This window comes from Macrotis lagotis, chromosome 4 (assembly GCF_037893015.1).
Source record: "Macrotis lagotis isolate mMagLag1 chromosome 4, bilby.v1.9.chrom.fasta, whole genome shotgun sequence".
Taxonomy (NCBI): domain Eukaryota; kingdom Metazoa; phylum Chordata; class Mammalia; order Peramelemorphia; family Peramelidae; genus Macrotis; species Macrotis lagotis.
Window position 1 is genome coordinate 15,579,578 of NC_133661.1, and position 18,705 is coordinate 15,598,282.

Genomic DNA, 18,705 nt, shown 5'->3' on the forward strand with positions numbered 1-18,705 from the left:
CTATGACCTGCTTACAGTCTGCAGACTTGTGAAATAAAAATTCTGAATTTTGCAACTCCAGGGTCAGGCGTGAGCTTTTCCCTTCCAAAAAATGCTGATCTTTGTGGTGGCCTCACTCATTTCCCCATGATCATGAGGACTTCTGGGAGAGCCTAAGTCTAGATAGCATAAACTTAGAGCACTTCAATCTGAACTTTTGGAAATTGGGCAGCAACAGAAGGGAATTAGAGAAAGTTCAGACAGAAAGGGCTCCTGGAGATGAATCTTAAGAGAAAAGAGGGACAAAGCAAGGCTGAGGTAGGAAGGAAAGCCTAGTGGGCAGGGGAAGACTGGGGCTAAGGCAAAGGATCAGAAGTGTTGTGTGTAAAACACAGAGAGAAAAGTATTCTGGCCAGATCTCAGAGTGCAGGAGGTTGAATAATTCCCTGTAAGCCTTGGGGGGGAAAGGCTTTGTGGGGATTTAAAAGCTAAAAAGAGGACTTTATTTTTGAGCCTGTAAGTAAAGGAGAAATATTAGAGTTGATGAGTAACTGGTCTGGTTCTCATTTTGGTAGCTGTGTGTAGGATGAACTGAAGCTGCAGAGACATCCAACAAGAAGACTGAGAGGTGGTGAGGGAATGTGTGGTTAAATCGAGTTTTCATTCATTGCTGTTCAGTTGTTTCAATCGGGTCTGACTTTATCATTGTTCATGATCCCATTTGGGGTTTTCCTGCAAAAGATCATGAAGTAGTTTGCCATTTCCTTCTCTGGGTCATTGAACAGATGAGGAAACTGAGGCAAATAGAGTTAGGGGTCACATGGCTAATAAGTATGTGAGACTGGATTCTAACTTGGTTTTCCTTGACAGTAGATGGCAAAGGGGATACGGCACCAGGCTTGGAATTAGGAAGATCTGAGATAAATTCAGTCTCACATATAAGCTATGAAATCTTGAGCAAGTCCCTTAACTGTTTATCTTAGTTTCCTCATCAGGGAAATGAGCTGGAGGAGGAAATGGCAAACCACTGTAACATGCCCCAAACCTCCCAACGGGGTGATGAAGAGTCTGATACCATTAGGGCAACAACAGCTTCGTCACTCCACCGTAGAATGCTATCCACCATGCTACGTAGATAATTGGGACAGATCTTCCTCAGAGAAGAGGTTTTATGAGGAGGATCTTTCCGGCCATTCCTCCCATACTTAAGTAGACCTCGGTTGACACCAAAAGGATCAAACTGAAATTTCTGCATTCTGATTTCTTAGGAGTTATGGTCACAGTCTCTAGAATGCAAGCTCCTCTAGGGCAGGGACTGTTTTTGGATTTGGGGTCTAGACATTTTCTGAAATTTTGGATCTGCTTAAAACATAGTTGTTGAGTGGAATTCAACATCCTTAACCTATCCTGGTGATTGTACTGCTACAAAATTGGGATTTGTATTGATTTTTATTGATCTCCTTTCCTCCCAAACACAAACTATCATGTAAAATCATGCACTGACTATACAGGGAAAACATTTTCATAGAGTAACATCTATATTCTGTTGTTCCTTTACCAAATACTGAACAGAATACACAATTGAACACAAAACCATTTGGAATTCTATTTAAAATAATCCAAATTTCACAGAATCAGAGTCACAGAATGTTAAAGTGGGTAGAAACTGCAAGAGTTCTCTAATTTGATCTATTCTCAATGCAGAATTTCACCTGGAATGGAGGTCACCTATCCTTGAATGTATGTGACCTTTCTTCTTTGTTGGTGGCAGGTAGGGTGATGGTGAAGAGATGACTAGAATAAAATAATCCAAAAAGTGCTTAAGAATAAAGAATTACCATCACATAGTTATAGAAGAGCAATACGTTTTCACTCAAACTAATTGGTGATTTCAAAGAACATCCAGAAATGACAAGGACAAACACCAAACATTACTTAAGTCTTTCTTTGGAGGCCTTTTGAGACCAGGAATTTATTGTACTGAAGAATGATAATAGGTCCTTTTATTGAATCTTCAATTACAGGGTTACAAAGAGGCCTAAATCTCAATCAAAAAGACTAATATTTTACCCGTGCTCGTCCATTAGAAATAACTCTACTGAGGGGAGCATTGTTGGCCCCATGGGAGACTTTTTTCTATCTTCCTTAAACTGCTTAGATCTTCAGGCTTACCCAAATACTTCCCCCCAGTTCTCTAAACATTTCCTCTAGTCTGTTAGTTAACTCCTTCTCTCCTACAGAGGCACCAAACTGAACGCCTCACAGTCTTGTTCTGTTGTTTACTGATTTTATTGTCCAGAGATGGAACTGCCCAGGTGAAAACCAAAGTTCCATGTGTCTCGATAGCATTTTCTCTGGAGGACTGGCTGATAAATCTTCTGTTAGAAGCTGATGGTCTTACCAGGGATGGGACAAAGAGGTACTCTGGTTAGGACTACTTCAGAGGATCTGAGATCTTGGAGTAGAGAGAAATATCACCCTCAGTCTCTGTAAAGGCACTGATTCTTGAAATGCAACATAAAGTTAAACCTAAAGGGTCCTTCCTAAGAATAAAAGAGTTATCCCTTTCCACATCTCAAGGATTAGAGAAATGGCGCACACATAATCTTGAAAATCCATGTAAATTTTTTTGGCCCTCATTTGTACCAAAGAAGAAGTTTGAATTATTGTGGTATTAAACAATAAAATATGTTGATATTATATAGTATTATTCTTTCATTTTGTACATTTCTGAGTTTCTAAACCTTTTTCAACATCATCTGTTGATCCTTATGTATCATCTTCAAAATTAAAAAAAAAATCCCACCCAATTCCCATTTCATTTCTTATGCCAACCCATGATATGGCAAAACTCCAATGGAGGAAGTGATGCTGTGGAAGGGACAATGATATATAAAAGGACAAAAAGACATCCAGAATGCTTTCAGTTGCTCTTTTGTTCCCTACATAGAATCACTACCAGCTTTTATTGCTTGCTTGTTTGTTTTTTCATATTCATAATTTATTTTATTTTTCCAATATTTGAAAGTTTTTCAATATTCATTCACATGTGGATGGTAAACAATTATCTTCCACCCTCTCTTCCCACCTCCCTCCCCTCAGCTTCAGTCTAGAAAACATTTGTGTTTAACATTTTTATATATATTAGTCATTTACTGATGAATTAGGACTAAGGAAAAGAAAGAAAATCAAGGGATAAGAAGGAAAAAATTAGAAAAAAATTTTAAAAAGTAAACACAGCATTCATTCAGGATTCAGTAATTTTTGTTGTTGTTTGTTTTGCTTAGTTTTCTTCATATGTGGATGGCATTATCTATAATAGATCTCCCAGGGTTGTCCTAGCTCTCTGAACTGCTGAGAGGGGCTGCAACCATCTTAGTTGAACAACTCACAATGTAGATGTTAATGTGTTCAGTGCTCTCTTGGTTCTGCTCCCTTCCCTCAGCATCAGTTCTTGTAATTCTTCCCATGCTTCTCTAGAGTATGACTATTCATAGTTTCTTATAGAACAATAGAACTTCACAATATTCATATACATAATTAACTATTCCACAATTGATGGCCATCACCTTAATTTCCAATTCTTTGCCACTACACAAGGGCTGATGTGAATATTTTGGAACATGTGGGGCATTTCCCATTTTTTTATTATTTCTTCTGGATATGGATCTAATCCTGGTATTACTGGGTCAAAGGGCATGATAGTTTTATTGGTCTTTGAGCTTAGTTCCACATTGCTCTCCAGAATGGTTGGATTATTTCACAATTCGCCCAACAGTGAAATAATGTTCAATCTTCCCAGAATCTCTCCAGTATGGATCATTTTCCCTTTTTGTCATCTTAGTCAATCTGAGAGGGGTGATGTGGTACTTCATAGTTGTTTTAATTTTCATTTCTCTAACCAAAAATGATTAGGAATATTTTTTCCTATGATTATATATGCATATGCATATACATACATATATATATATATATATATATATATATATATATATATATCTTTAATTTCTCCCTTTGAAAACTGTAAGTACTTATCTTTTGACCATTTATAAATTAGGGAATGACTTATAATCTTATAAATTGGGTTACATTCTCTATATACTTTAGAAATGAAATCTTTATCAGAACCCCTAGTTGTGTAAATTATTCCTCAGTACTTTGTTTTTCTTCTAATCTTGGCAGCATTGATTTTATTAGTGTAAAATCTTTTGCATTTAAGGTAGTTAAGATTCTAATGTACTCTATTTCATGCTTGGTCATAAATTTTTCCCCTTTCCATGGATCTAACAGATAGAGTATTTCTTTATCTGTTAAATGGTATATGGTAGAGTCCTTTGTGTTTAAACTTTGTAACCATTTTGACCTTATTTTGGTATATGGTGTGAGATGTGGGTCTATGCTTGGCTCTTGTCATACTATTTTCCAGTTTTCCCAGCAGTTTTTGATAAATAAGAGTTTTTATCCCAGAAGTTTATATCTTTGGGTTTCTCAAATAATGGATTACTCTAATCATTTGCTATTGCTTATTTTGTACCTATCCTAATCCACTGGACCATGACTATTTCTTAACCAGTACCTGGTAGTTTTTATGACTGTTATTTGGTAGTGTAGTTTTAGATTTGTTTCAGTTAGGGAATTTCCTTTACATTTTTTTTCATCACTTCCTATGATGTTTTTGATCTTTTGTTTCTCCAGATAAGTTTTGTTAGTATTTTTTCTAGCTTGGTAAAATAATTATTAGGTAGTTTGACTGGTATGGCACTAAATAAGTAAATTAATTTGGGTAGAATTCTCATTTTTATTATATTAGATTGACCTAACCATGAGCAAATAAAATTTTTCCATTAGTTAGGAACTGATCTTATTTGTGTGAAAACCATTTTTAAACTGTGCTCATACAGCTTCTGAGTTTGTCATGGGAGGCAGAGGTCCACATTATCTGCGATTACTTTAATGAAATTTCTCTTTTAATCTCTTGCTCTTGGGTTGTGTTGTTCATATATAGAAATATGGATGATTTCTGTGGATTTATTTTACATCCTGCTACTTTGTTGAATTTGTTAATTGCTGCTTATAGTTTTTATATGATTTTTCTAGGCTTAAGTATACCATCAAATCATCTGCAAACTGTGAACATTTTGCTTCCTCATCCAATTCTAATTCCTTCAATTTCCTTTTCTTCTCTTTTTGCTAAAGTTAAGATTTCTAATATTTTTTTTTTACTAAATTTTACTAAAATTTACTAAAATTTTATTTAAGATTTTTAGATCAATGTTCTTTACGGAGATTAGTCTATAATTTTCTTTTTCTGTTTTGACTCTTCCTGGTTTAGGTATTAGCAACATATTGATGTCATCAAAGTAATTTGGCAGAATTTCTTTTCTTCTTATTTTTTAAAATAGGTTATGTAGAATTGGAATTAATTGTTCCTTAAATGTTTGGTAGAATATACCTGTAAATCCATCCGCACTTCAAGACTTTTTTTCTGAAGGAGTTTATTGATGGTTTCATCATTTTTTAAAATGTATTTTATTTCCTTTTCTATTAATCTAGGTAGTTTGTATTTTTGTAAATTTTCATCCATTTCACTCAGGTTATCAAATTTATTGGCATACAGTTAGGCAAAATAGCTCCAAATTATCTCTTTATTTTCCTCCTCATTGGTGGTGCCTCAACCCTTTTCAGTTTTTGACACTGAGAATTTGGTATTCTTTCTTTTTTAAAAAATCAGATTGATCAAAGTTTTATTTATTTTATTATTTTTAATAAAATCAACTCAGTTTTATTTTTAGATCAATGATTTCATTGCTTTCAATGTTATTAAACTCTCCTTTGATTTTCAGAATTTCTAATTTGTATTTAATTGATCATCTTTTATTTGTGCTTTTTTTAGTTGTTTGCTCAATTCATTAATCACTTCATTTTCTATATACAAATAGATATTTAGAGATAAAAAATTTCCCCTAAAAACTGCTTTGACTGCATCCCAAAAAAGTTTTGTATGATGTCTCTTTGCTACTATTTTTTGGATGAAATAATTGATTGTTTCTATTATTTTTGTTTGATTCACTAGTTCTCTAAAGTTGTTATTTAATTTCCTATTAGCTATGGACCTTAATTATGTGTAATTTTTATTGCATTCTGATCTGAAAAGTATACATTCATTATCTCTACCTTTCTGCATTTGATTGTAAGGTTTTTGTGCCCTAGTATGTGGTCGATTTTGGTATAGGTGCTACAAAATGTAGAGGAAAAAAGTTATATTCTTTTCTATTCTATTCTGTTTTCCTCCAAAGCTCTGTCATAACTAACTTTTCTAAGATTTTATTCATTTTCTTAATTTCCTTCTTATTTATTTTGTGGTTAGATTTATTCAATTCTGAGAGAGAAAGAGGTTGAAGTTCCCCACTCTTAAAATTTTGTTTCTTTTATAAGAATTTGGATGCAATACCATTTTGTACATATATGTTTAATAATGATATAACTTCATTGTCTACTGTCCTTTTAAGAAGATGTAGGTTCCTTCTTATTCCTTTTAATGAGATCTATTTTTGCTTTTGCTTTGAGATCAGGATCATTGACCCTGATTTTTTTTTTTACTTCTTCAGTCTTTTATGTTTACCCTGTATGTATCTTTCTACTTCAGAGGTGTTTCTTGGGATCAACATATTGTAAGATTCTGATTTATAACCCATTCTTCTATCCCCTTCCATTTTATGGGCTAGTTCATTTCATTCACATTTCTTTTTTTTTGTTTGTTTTTCTTTATAGTTTTTGTAAGGCAATGAGGTTAGGTGACTTGCCCAAGGTCACACAGCTAAAGTATCTGACCTTGGATTTGAACTCAGACCCTCAAGACAACAGGGCTAGTGCTTTATCCACTGTATCACCCAACTGCCCTACCCATTCAAATTTACAGTTAAGATGACTAATTCTGTATTTCCCTCCAGGCTATCTTTTCCCCATTTGTACTTTTCTCTTTCCTTTCCTCTTATTTCCTCCTCATCATTTTTTTCTCCCTTTCCATTTTAATTTTTCTTTTGAATTTTAACTTTAAATTTACTTTCACTTATACCTTTGTCTTCCCCTTTATCAGTCCCTTCTTCCCTTTTCTTTTTCCTTCCCCTCCCCCCTTCAACTTCCCAATAAGATAGGTTAGATTGTTTAAACCCAAACTTTGTTTGACCTCTGCTCCTGGGATATAGGGAGTATAGACAAGCATTTTGTGCTGGGGCCACGGTCTGATCCCTGGCTTATCCCAGGCAAAGATGTTGTCTATGCTTCCCAGGTGTTGTCTAGGCAGAAGTTTGTTTCCTCCTTGATGTCCAGATTCTGACTATGCAGTGATTTGTTGCCAACTTAATCCTGTCTTTTGCCCCAGGGTTCTGACTGTGGAGTAGGGAGCCTCCCTGTCAACTTGCTATTTAGCTGCAGCAACCTGGGCTGCTCTCTGCTTGTTGGGACTTCCCTTCCAGTCTGGCTGAAATACTCCTGCTTACTTTCCTGTTCTTCCATCCAGATCGGCTTCACTTTCCCTTTTCCCCCCAAGAGATGGGCCTTCACTGAAGATGCTCGATGATATTTACAGTTGAAGACTTGTTTCAATTTAATTTCTTTTTTTTTGATGGGATCTCTAGTTTTAATGTCTTGTGTTGAGGCTTCATTTAACTTTATATGGGGAAAAAATCAGGAGATTTCTGGCTCTGCCATTGAAGTCCTCATACTAGCTTTGTATGTAATGTTTAAGGGTTCTTTCTGCATGGATTCTTTGTAATGGGAGAGAATGCACCTTTGGTTAATAAAAAGGCTCTTTTTTTGGGGGGGGGAATCAATTACTCTTATCATATGGTCTCACTAAATCAATTCTTAAAAAACAAAACAAAATATCATTGATATTAACTGGCTGATGGGCAATAGGAAATATATTCAGGTATATATGGGAGTGAAAGGAATATCAACAACGTTAACCTTTCAGGTTCAATTAGAACTCTAAGTGGATTGACCTTCTTCTGCTCCCTTAGGACTGAGATGGCACTGTTAATGGGAGCTTCAAGAGTAGCCTGGGGTGATAACTAAAGATCAAGTTATCCTGATGGAATTTGCTAAAGATTTTGAAGAAAATTCTTTTCAAAAACAATTTTTTTTGGTCACTGATTTTTTTTTGATGGCTCTGTAGTCATTGATTTAGTTCAATTAATTTTGTTACAGTACAATTCAAGCCAATAAATAATTATGAAGCAACTTTATATGTCTATCACTGAGGGAACTAGAATAAAATTGATACCACCCCTCCTTTCAAGTCTTTCTATTCTCTTTTAAAATTCATTCCATCCATACTTTCTCTTTGTTTTTCTATAAATTTCCCACCTCTGCTGGGAGGAATTAGGAATTCCTTATGTTTGGGGGACAGATAGGTGGACAACAAACATTTACTCACTTCTTACTGTGGGATAGGCACTGTACTAAACTTTGGCCTCTCTCCAGGTTATCATTTTATATTACATTATTATTTACCAGCATATAGTTTCAAGTGGAGCTCACTGACTCTTCTCTCAACAGATGATCCTCCCACTGACTTTTTCAGTAATTTCCATCTTTTTTTACTCCATTAATCAAAAATGGAAGAGTAAAACTAAAAAAATTGATTAGAATACCACTATTGGGATTATATTATAATAGAATCTTAACATTGTATAGTGGATAGAAAGCTAACTAGAGTAGGGAAGGTGGGTTCTCTTCTCTGATACATACTGGTCCTTTGACTTGGAGTATCTCTTTTAACATCTCAGTGCCAACCAGGCAATTCTCTAATACTAAACTTTAGAGAAGGATCTAATCCACATTGAAAGAGGAAATTCTGCCCATGAAATTCATAATTCTAATAAAATCAGAGATCTGATAAAAAAAAAGAAAATTGACAAGTTTGGTTTTGATTCATCCCAGTTAATTGATTGTCCCTTACCGGATCATCTGGGTTGTACTGGATAACATATTCGATCTGTCCATTGGGGCCATCATCTATGTCTGTGGCTCCATTATCTCCAGAAAATCCTGTGAATATGGTGGTTCCTACTGGTGTCAGCTGTACAGAAATAAAACAAACAAAAAGAATAAGCTCTCAGAATTTCTTCTCTATACCAAGCCTGAAATATTGAGATATAACCATGTCTGTGTGTAATCAAAGTAGACAACTACTTATGTATTGTGATTGGAAGCAAACCAAATGGCATTCTTGGCCAACAATTCCACTCAAGTGGGTCCAATAAAGTCTCTGGCACCTGAAACATTCATTGAATTTAAGCTGTTGGTTTCTACAGATTGCAATTTTCTAGGTTTTACTTTAACACACACACACACACACACACACACACACACTGTCACAGACACAGAGTAAACACCTCTATTCATTAAATGAATGTGTTACATTTATATGGAAAGTTAAACGTTGTATATTGAATACTTATGAACTCCTTTCCATTATAGTCAATCAATAAATAAACATTTAAGCAGTTACTAATCCAAGCACTTTGTTTAACTCTGGAACTATGAAAAGAGGCAAACATTAAGCCCCAGTCCTCTAGGCTCTTTTAAAACATGGGAGCCCAGGTGGCTAATATGGACACAAACTCTTCATGCTCCCTTAAAAGATTCGTCGTTATATTACCAAATCATTTCAGATCCAATAAAGACATGTTCCTGCATGCTAACAGGGGCACAGTACTGACTGTGAGTTCATAAATCCTTTGCAGATCGAGAATAAACTCTAAACGATTTCAACAAGCTAGAAAAATCAGCTATAGAGCAATGATAGCAAATTAGCCTAAATATGAGGTCCATTCTGTGTCTTACTCTATCATCTTAATGCCAAATTTAATTCAATCTTGTTTTTCTGCACATGAATAAATACGACCAAATTTTATACATTCATTTGTATTTTGAGCCTATAGTTGCCATTATTAAATCATCACAAAGGTTATTGCCATTTTAGTATAAATCACCAAAAATCATTAATAGAAGAGAATATGAGTGTGTTGAAAAAAGGATATATCCAGGCCTACAGTCATCAGGTATTGGATTTCAAGCAAGATAATGCAGGTTCAAATTTAGATTTTTTCATTTATTTATCACTTAATTTATTTGAAATTTAGTTTTTCCAATTGTCGCATGAGAGGTTTGGATTAGAACAATTTTTATCATCGCTAAATCCGCTAATACTATGACAGTGAATACAGCTTATCCCACCTATTTTTGGAAAGGACCATTACCAGGCTACCTGGAGAGCTTTTTTTCAGCCAGAGATATACAGAAAGACCAGTACTTTTCGCAGAGTTGTCAAAGGAGTTTGAATGGTGTCAGTGGAGGGTGTACAAAATAATGGATTGCTAAAGTATTCTAAGCAATGTTTATAAATACAAAGTGTTTTACAAATATTTTCTTTGGAGAAATAGGAAATTTCAAATAGAGCAAACAGTACTGTTTTGGCCCCCAGATAAATATTACAAAGGTAAAACTTTGTTTTGATAAATGAAAATTATCTCACAACCAGAAATATTTCTGACACTGGCATCTGGATATACGTCACCATGATATCTGGGTGTATAGTCCTGTCACCTTTTGGAAATCTTAAATCTTTTCAACCATGAAGCTATGTATTTCCTAGTTTGATAATATGATCTAAATGGGAAAGCTAAAAGAATATCTAAAACTTGGCAATAGCTGTTCCTGTAAAGAAAAACAAACAAACAACAAAGAACTCCTTGGAAGATTGCGACAAATTGGGGATTTGTGTCATAGATTTATTCCTGAAAGAAACACAAGAAGTCTATTGAACCAATGAAGAAAACAAGACTAGTAATGTAATGAGATAATCCAAATAGCAATAATTTGATAGAGATTTCTTGAGAAAAAAGTCAGGCCTCTTTCCATTATATCACATTGCTCATGAAAGCATCATGTCATGATAAATCAATAGGCAATGATCAATTCAGTACCTGCTAAGAGACAACACTAAAGATTCAATGAAAAGAGAGAAGGGAAAAAATCCTGCTCTCAAGGAGCTCCCTCTCTAATTGGAAATACATATAATTTGGCATTCAGAATGTTTTAGAAATTTGGATGATATACTTTGTTGGAAACGATTTATTCTCAGGGGATTAATAGGACGTTCTCCTTTTTCTGAACAAGATTTCCTTTATATGCAAAGCCTTTGAAAGATGGAATTTCTAGAAATCAGTATTCATACTCTGGAATTGTAGAACAAGTCCCCACTATTTCAGATTTTCATTATCCACAACTGTTGCTCTGTCTTTGGAGGAATTTTCAGAAAGAACATTCAAAAGGGGACTTTAAGCCCTTCACATAAAACTGAATGAACTGGCTTGCAGTCCAGGGTAGATTTTTATTTACTTTTGACAGAAAGGTCTTATTTTGTGATTGGCAGTTTATTAAAAATAAAAATAAATAAAAATATAAGAGTCTATGTAGGGTGTTTCTTAATAGATTTTTGTTTGTTGAAGTACCTTTTCCATAAAAAGGGAAACATCACTAGCCCAGTCACCCATGCCTTGGACTTTTGATGTTATTATTGCCTAACAGTCTAAAGATTTTTGTAAATAGGATTTAGGAATAGTGAACCATTCAAATTAAACTAAAGACTGTATATTTTTTCTATCTAGTCTATTTAAAGAAAAAAAGCAATTTGCTGAGAAAAAAAGATAAAAAAAATACTCTGAAAGCCAGAATTAGAAAGTGATTGGATCCTTGCCAAACATCAGCTTGAGGTGATAATCCCATCTGAATCCAAAATATGTCATTGTAATCTCTCTATTGTGGGTATGTTGCTTATTTTCAAAGCTCCTTGGCTCATTTTTTTTGTTAAAAGAAGGTGGTTATTTTATTTCTTTTCCAATGAAACAAATGTGAGCCCATTAACCCATCTTTTTGTTTTTATTTTCTTGTGTGGGAAAAGACAAATGATGTCTTAACTGTGCTTTTCCCCCTTTACTTCTACAAATAAGTAATCAGAGGCTTAGAAGTGATATCTTATCAGTGATTTTTGCTTCTTGGGGGGAAACACAACATCAACATTATTTTAGGCAGTTTGAATGTGTGAAGTATTAGGACACAGAACTAGATCAGAAAGATCGATAGAATGGTATGTTTCAATATAATTGTTTATTTCTCGAGGTGTGATTTTGTCTGCAAAGTTTTTTTCCCCCTTTGATGATGTGAAATCCAATGTGGCATTCATCCCCAGCTTTTTGGAATGCTGCATCAGGGGACTGTAGTTCTGGCAGGTATTTTGGAGAAATAAAGTTCCAGAAATAGCCTGTGTTGGATTTTTCTAAATAAGAGTAGCTAAGTATAGATAGAGAGATTTTTTTTTCCTAGTAATTTTTTCACATAGTGATACATTCCTTGACCATAATAATCTACAAATCTGTTGTACGTAGTTTTCTGACCTAAATCCTCCCTTACCAGAATTCCTTCTACTTTATTCAAGTGTCTTTCAAATATTTCCATATATTATCTTCATCGATTGAATGATAGTTCCTTAAGAGTAAAGACTCTTAAGATTTTTGGTTCCATTTCTGCAATTCATTTCACTATGTCGGTGATTACTTAGTATTTATATTATATTGTGTTTACCAATCCAGCATGGTTAACTCAAGTTTCATTCTCTCAGGGTTAAGATAGTTGGGATGTCTTCTTTTCCCTGCCTATCACCTTTAGCCCTGCCAGTTATGTTCCCCCCTCCAAAAGAAAGTGTGGGAGAAAAAGAGATATTGAATTAACTATCAATAAACTGAAGGTCTACAGAGTTGTGTTGACCTCATTGCCAAATGCCTGTAAAACCTGAAAAGTCTACTAGTGCCATGTCAGGAAACTCAATCACATCCCTTTAAATTGTCTTAAGAGCTGACAATCTTCTCTGACAATGTCCCAGCCAAGGCTGCTTGACTGTTCTTTTATCTCTCTCCCTCTAGCCCTTTCTTGGTCTTGTAATCTTTTAAATAAATTTTTGCTTTATTCCCCCCCCCCCACAAAAAATAAATTGTCTTAGGAAGATCCCAATGATCACCTGGCAGGAGAAGATATCAGACACTGAAGTCCTTTCTTCAGCTAAATTGCTATGCCTTCAAACGTTACTACAGAGAGAGCAAAAGCAATGCGTTAGCCATGTTGTTTGCAGGTCCAATGTATCTAGGGCAAGCACTCACAAGGGGGTCAGAAGAAGCAATGCTGGGATACCCTGAAGGTCTCATTGAAGAACTTTAGAACTTTTGGGGCAGATGGGAGACAAGAGCTCCCAGCATGGCATGACCTCCTCAGTGAGGGGGCTATGCTCCAAAAGGAAGGCAGAATGGAAGCAGGTCAAAGGAAACGTGACATCTGAAGGTTTAGAGTACTCACCCCAGATGTTCACATGGACTATTTGTGCCTGACCTGTGGTAGAACATTCCAATTTCACATTGGGCTGATCAACCACAATCAGACACACTGCCATAATGATGTCATTTTGAACTTCTTTGACACCAAAGGACAAGAACCAACCAATCAGCCACGCTACTGATGACCAGCAAGTTCAATTTAGTGACCTAACACTGATTAATTTTTACTAAGAAAGCTTTTATATCATGGATCTTGCAAGGACTATCATAGAGACATTTCCCCAACTTTCCTATTGATCACATTCTCTCCTACACTACCTTGGTCTCTGGTGAAAGTGACTTCTGAATTGACTTCAATTCCTACGCAGTACTGAACAAAGGAAGTTTGTGTTCAGAAAAAGTACAACTGTCACAGGATGAATACTTCAGCTGGGTTGGAGTACTGAAGGACCTTTGATGTTCTCTAGGGTATTCTTGCCACATAGCAAAATTTAATGATGCCTTTGTCTTCATTGGACACCATGTGTTTAGTAATCAATGAAAACTCTCAGAAGCAAATTAGGCTAAGATATCACAATTCCAATTGACAAGTGTATTTTAATGCACCATTACCCAATCAAAATACTTTTCTCCAGTACATGGTTAGTTAACTGTAGTTATTTATAAAATGTCCATACCTGTTGCTCTGTCTCCAAGCTACTTTATTAAAGATCACGATCATCTTGCATCATATTTTTGCATATATATTTTGGAATGTATATTTTGGGGTATGTCATGTCCCAGATGTTATGGCACATATTATCTCCCCTGGTCTAATGGGGATGTCCTTGAGGGAAAGGAACAGTGACTGATACATAGCAGAAACTTAATGACCTGGACTTGCCCTGGCTGACGGATAGTGCTACATTTTTGTCTTTGTATCCCTAGTCCCTAGCTCAGGACTTAAATTTATTTTGTATCTATTATTCTATATATTTGTGTGTGTATGTCCATATATATATATATATATATATATATATATATACATATATATGTAAATATATATTTTTACATAAATATATATAAAGGAAGATAGCAGATGCATACAATTGTGTGTATGTGTAAAATTTATCATATGTATATACATATATATGTATATGTGTATAGTGTGTATATATATGTGTGTATATATATATGTGTATATATATATGTGTGTGTATATATATATATATATATATATATATATATATATATATATATATCTGCTATGACTTGATTAAGCCTACATTCTTTGGGGACACATACTATTTCACTTTTGTTCCTATATCTAATGTCTAGCATCTAGCATAATTCCTGGAAGATAATAGTATTTAATAAATACTTCTTGATTGATATTCAGATAGATAAGTATGCTTGTGTGTATTTGTGTACGCATTTGTCTCCTGTAATAGGAGGCTTAGTTAAGCTAGGAAGGGTCTTGATAGAAACATCAGCCTTGTCATCTCAGGCAATGATGTCAAAATACAGATTATTTTCCCTATATTAATAAAAAGATGCCGTGGAGGGGAAAAGAGTCATTGATAATCACTGAAGATATTTCTTGTCCCTTGTAGGAATGTATGTATGTATTCGTTGATTCTCTAATTCAAAACATCAGAGATATGTGATACAATCTTCAAGTGGACCTTCTCCATGGAAACAGATTCATCTTTTCTGTAGTGATTAGTTTTCGTGGATGAAAAATGTACTACGCCAGGGTCCATGTGGTGAATAGCTTATATGGATATAATGAACCTTGAGCAGGAAACACATTGTTCTTACCAGACCTACATATTAGTAGAACCAGCCAAAACTTACCCTACATTGATATAGTCTTATTTTTTAAACTGATAGCTCTTATTTTTATTATTAGGAAAAGACACAATTCAATATTTAAACGTATCTAATACATGCAAAACAGCACTGTGTTAGGTACTAGGGTATATACAAAAGCTAAATTAGAAATGATTTTACCCATATGTAACTAGAAAGAGGAAGCAGAGATGCAAAGAGAAAGCAATCAATGGTATCCTAGCATTTTGATATCTGTCAACCTATGATCACATCTACCCAAATACACCAATGTCAAAATAATCTCTGTTAAACTGACATGTAGCAAACTGCTTCCTAGGTTCAGTATAACAATCTGCTTCCAAAATCATTAATTTACTACCTACCATGTATCTATGAATGCAACATTGGATATAAAGGGGAAAAAAATGTCCATGCCCTTCTGGGGATTGGCATCTACTGTGAGAGATTCAATATTTACAGAAATGATTATAAACACAATTATATGAGGAAGCAATGAGTTTTAGGAGGGGGAGCAATGATCATGCAAGCCTCCCTGAGGACAGTTACATATAGTTTAATGCTTGAAAGAAAAAGGTTTCCAAGAGAGGGTAATATGGGGGTGCATTCCTGAGTTGGAGTCTGTTTGAGGACATATACATGTTCAAGGCCATGGAATTCTTAGAAGGCAAAGTCAAAGGCTGACAAGGTGTCTAGGTTGGATCAAACCTGGAGGCCCTGAGGGGAGGAACATGTGAGTTCAATGAGGAAACTCAGACTGTGGGTAGATAAGTAAAGAGACTTTGTTGCCTGGCTAAGGAATTACTATTTTTCCTAGAGGCAATATTGTTCTTGTCCACTTCTTTGCAGCGCAGACAGCTGGTCAGGGAGTTAACATGGCCCCGCTATGCTGCTAAGGAAGTGCCTCAAGATCAAAGAGTTGAAAACTTGATCCAACCCATTGTGTTCTTTTTAGCAATATGTAGGAATCTCTAAGATGTCTCTTAAATGTTCAGCATTCATTAGAAGGAGCCAGGTGGGATTCTCCCTGCTAAAGGTAAAATAAAAAAAAAAAAACTAAAACATAAATCTCTGAAATCATTTGAAAATCAGTCAAGTAAAGGAACAAAGATCTGGATAAAGAGCCCTGAAATTCAATCCACAGGAGGCTGAATTCAAATGTCAACATGGACTGGATTGGAGAGCCTGGCAAATCATTTCTCCTCTCTGAATCTCAGTTTCTCCATTTGTAAATGAAGTTGAGATCCCCTTAAAGATCTTTTGTACCATTAGAACTCTGAAAAGTTTAGAATTTCTAGTTTTTCTTATGTGCCTCTTGGTCAGCTGGACAAAACAGTCTAACACTTCCCAAGACTGGTATTACAAAAGAAAAACAAAAACAGAAACCCAATCAATAGACTTTTTGTTTTTTATTAAAAGGATATTTCACTTCACAAGCTCTGAAGTGCAGAAACAATTCAAGTTCTAGGGAACTGCTTTTTTTCCCCCATAAAAAAGGAAATGAAACTGCAATTTGATGTAACAATGGGAGATTACATGGTACACAGGTGACTGTTGGAACATATCTTGAATTATAGTTAGTAAACAAACACATTCTTTCTCTCTCCTTTTCTCTATTTGTCTGTTTCTCTTTGTGTCTGTCCACTTCTCTCCCTCACTTCCTCTCTCTATTCTCTTTTTCTTTCTATCTCTGTTTCTCTGTGTCTCTCTCTGTCTTCATGTCTCAGTTTCTTTTTTTTTCTCAGAGAATCAAACATGCATCTCAAAGTCAAATGATTATTCAAGTTATTCAGTTGTGCAAACTGGATTTCATTACTTTTTTCCCAAATGTTTGCATATATTTATCTAGTAATCTATATGATTAACAGAGTAGGAGTTCATTCTTATACCTTTAGACTGAGTGTCCCTTGTTGGACTGTTGACTTCCTTGTTGGTTGTCTACTTGGGAGGTAACATTCAGAAAAGTTATATCTCAAAAGTATATACTCTCTGAGTCTTTGGTTCTGATAGAGAGGAAAATTTAATAAGTATATGGCAATAACATTAACCCAGAGCAATCTGGTACATCCCAAGGAGAGATAAAGTAGAAGTTATTAGAGTGATAATTAATCCAATTTGAAATACCTTTATTAAGTATCTACTTTCTCTAAGACACTGTGCCAGAGACAAAAACAAAGACTACAGAGAAGCTGTCCCTGCTCTCAAGGAGATTACATTCTATTAAATACAGATATGATTTATATGAAATGTGATAGGAAAAAAAGAATTAAGGAGGAGAAGTTCTGATCCCTGAGAAGATGATCAAGAAAGACTTCCTATAAGTCGTGGCACCTGAACTAGATTCTGAAAGAATTGAAGGAACCCTGTGAGTTGGGGGTGAAGAAGTACAGTACAGAGATGGGCCACTGCCTGGTCAAAGGCCAAAAGGTGGAAGATGGCATAATGTGTATGAAGAGCTGTCATCAACAGCTGATAATAAAACTGTGTGTGCCTCCAGAACCTTGTAACCTTGACGACTACCTGTTTATTTATCCATCAGTGACTGTGAATGAATGGCAGGGCATTAGATATAGATGCATGGGCCATGTGCTCAACTCTCATTTCATAATATCCTTCCCATCTCTGCCCTTGGAGTACAATAGGGAGGAAAAACTAAAATAACAAGTCCAGAGAATAAACATGAAGAAAGTTCAGATGCTTTTGGAAATCCTTAAGTGAAACACCATAATTTGCTATTTCATAGCATCACAGATTTAGTTGAAAGAAAGCTTAGATGTCAAGGAAACCACCCCCCTTATTTTAAAGATGGAGAAATAGAGGCACTTTGGCATCAAATGACTTTCCCAGAATTCCAGAGTGAGTATCTCTAGGTGGATCTCCTGCTGTCTCAATTTTTAAGACCGAGTTCCTTTAAGGTACATCAAGAAAAAAAACACAAAGGCCAAACAAAATATTTTTAAAAAAGAGAAAAAACAGCATAACATTTTTGAAGTAAAATGGACTCACTGGAGGGCAGTAGGGAGGACAGGAATTAAACAATGTGAGTTTGAATCACTGTCTGCTATTTATTCTATATGTGTACTTAGATCAATCACTTCCAAATCAATTCTTGGAGGCTCATTATTTCCTTTGTAAAATGAATAGGGGAGTTTAGATGATTTCTCAAGTCTCTTCTAGCTTGAAATCCTATGATCCTAAAAAAGTCGTTTCCATTTAGTGAATTCCTCTCTTCTATCACATCCTTTCTGAGGAAGGAGACTTTCTTGTGATAATTGGTTTTCAGGCGAAATGGATATATTTCAATGACTTTCTCCTATTTCTGGACCTAGTTATACAGCAAATTATCTAAACTGTTGCTTGAAAAGCATAGTTTTGTTCATAGAGAAAGTTCTGGAAAGATAATCTAGGACATATACTTCACTTATTGGAAGGTCTAGGAAATAGTGAGAAACTACCATGAATCTTAAATTCTCATCTGGGTTCTTTCCTGCTTGATTTTGGTATT

The 18,705-nt window shown here is 35.1% G+C and overlaps 1 protein-coding gene across 3 annotated transcripts in view; it reads right to left on the bottom strand.

Moving 5' to 3' along the window:
- The window catches only part of PCDH15 (protocadherin related 15), a 2,110,989-nt gene that overhangs the window by 599,424 nt on the left and 1,492,860 nt on the right, over positions 1-18,705 (bottom strand). For all 3 annotated transcript variants that reach the window (XM_074232276.1, XM_074232274.1, XM_074232275.1), the window contains one exon: positions 8,942-9,061. In XM_074232276.1, coding sequence (XP_074088377.1) covers positions 8,942-9,061 — 120 coding nt within the window. The remainder of the gene's footprint in view (positions 1-8,941; positions 9,062-18,705) is intronic.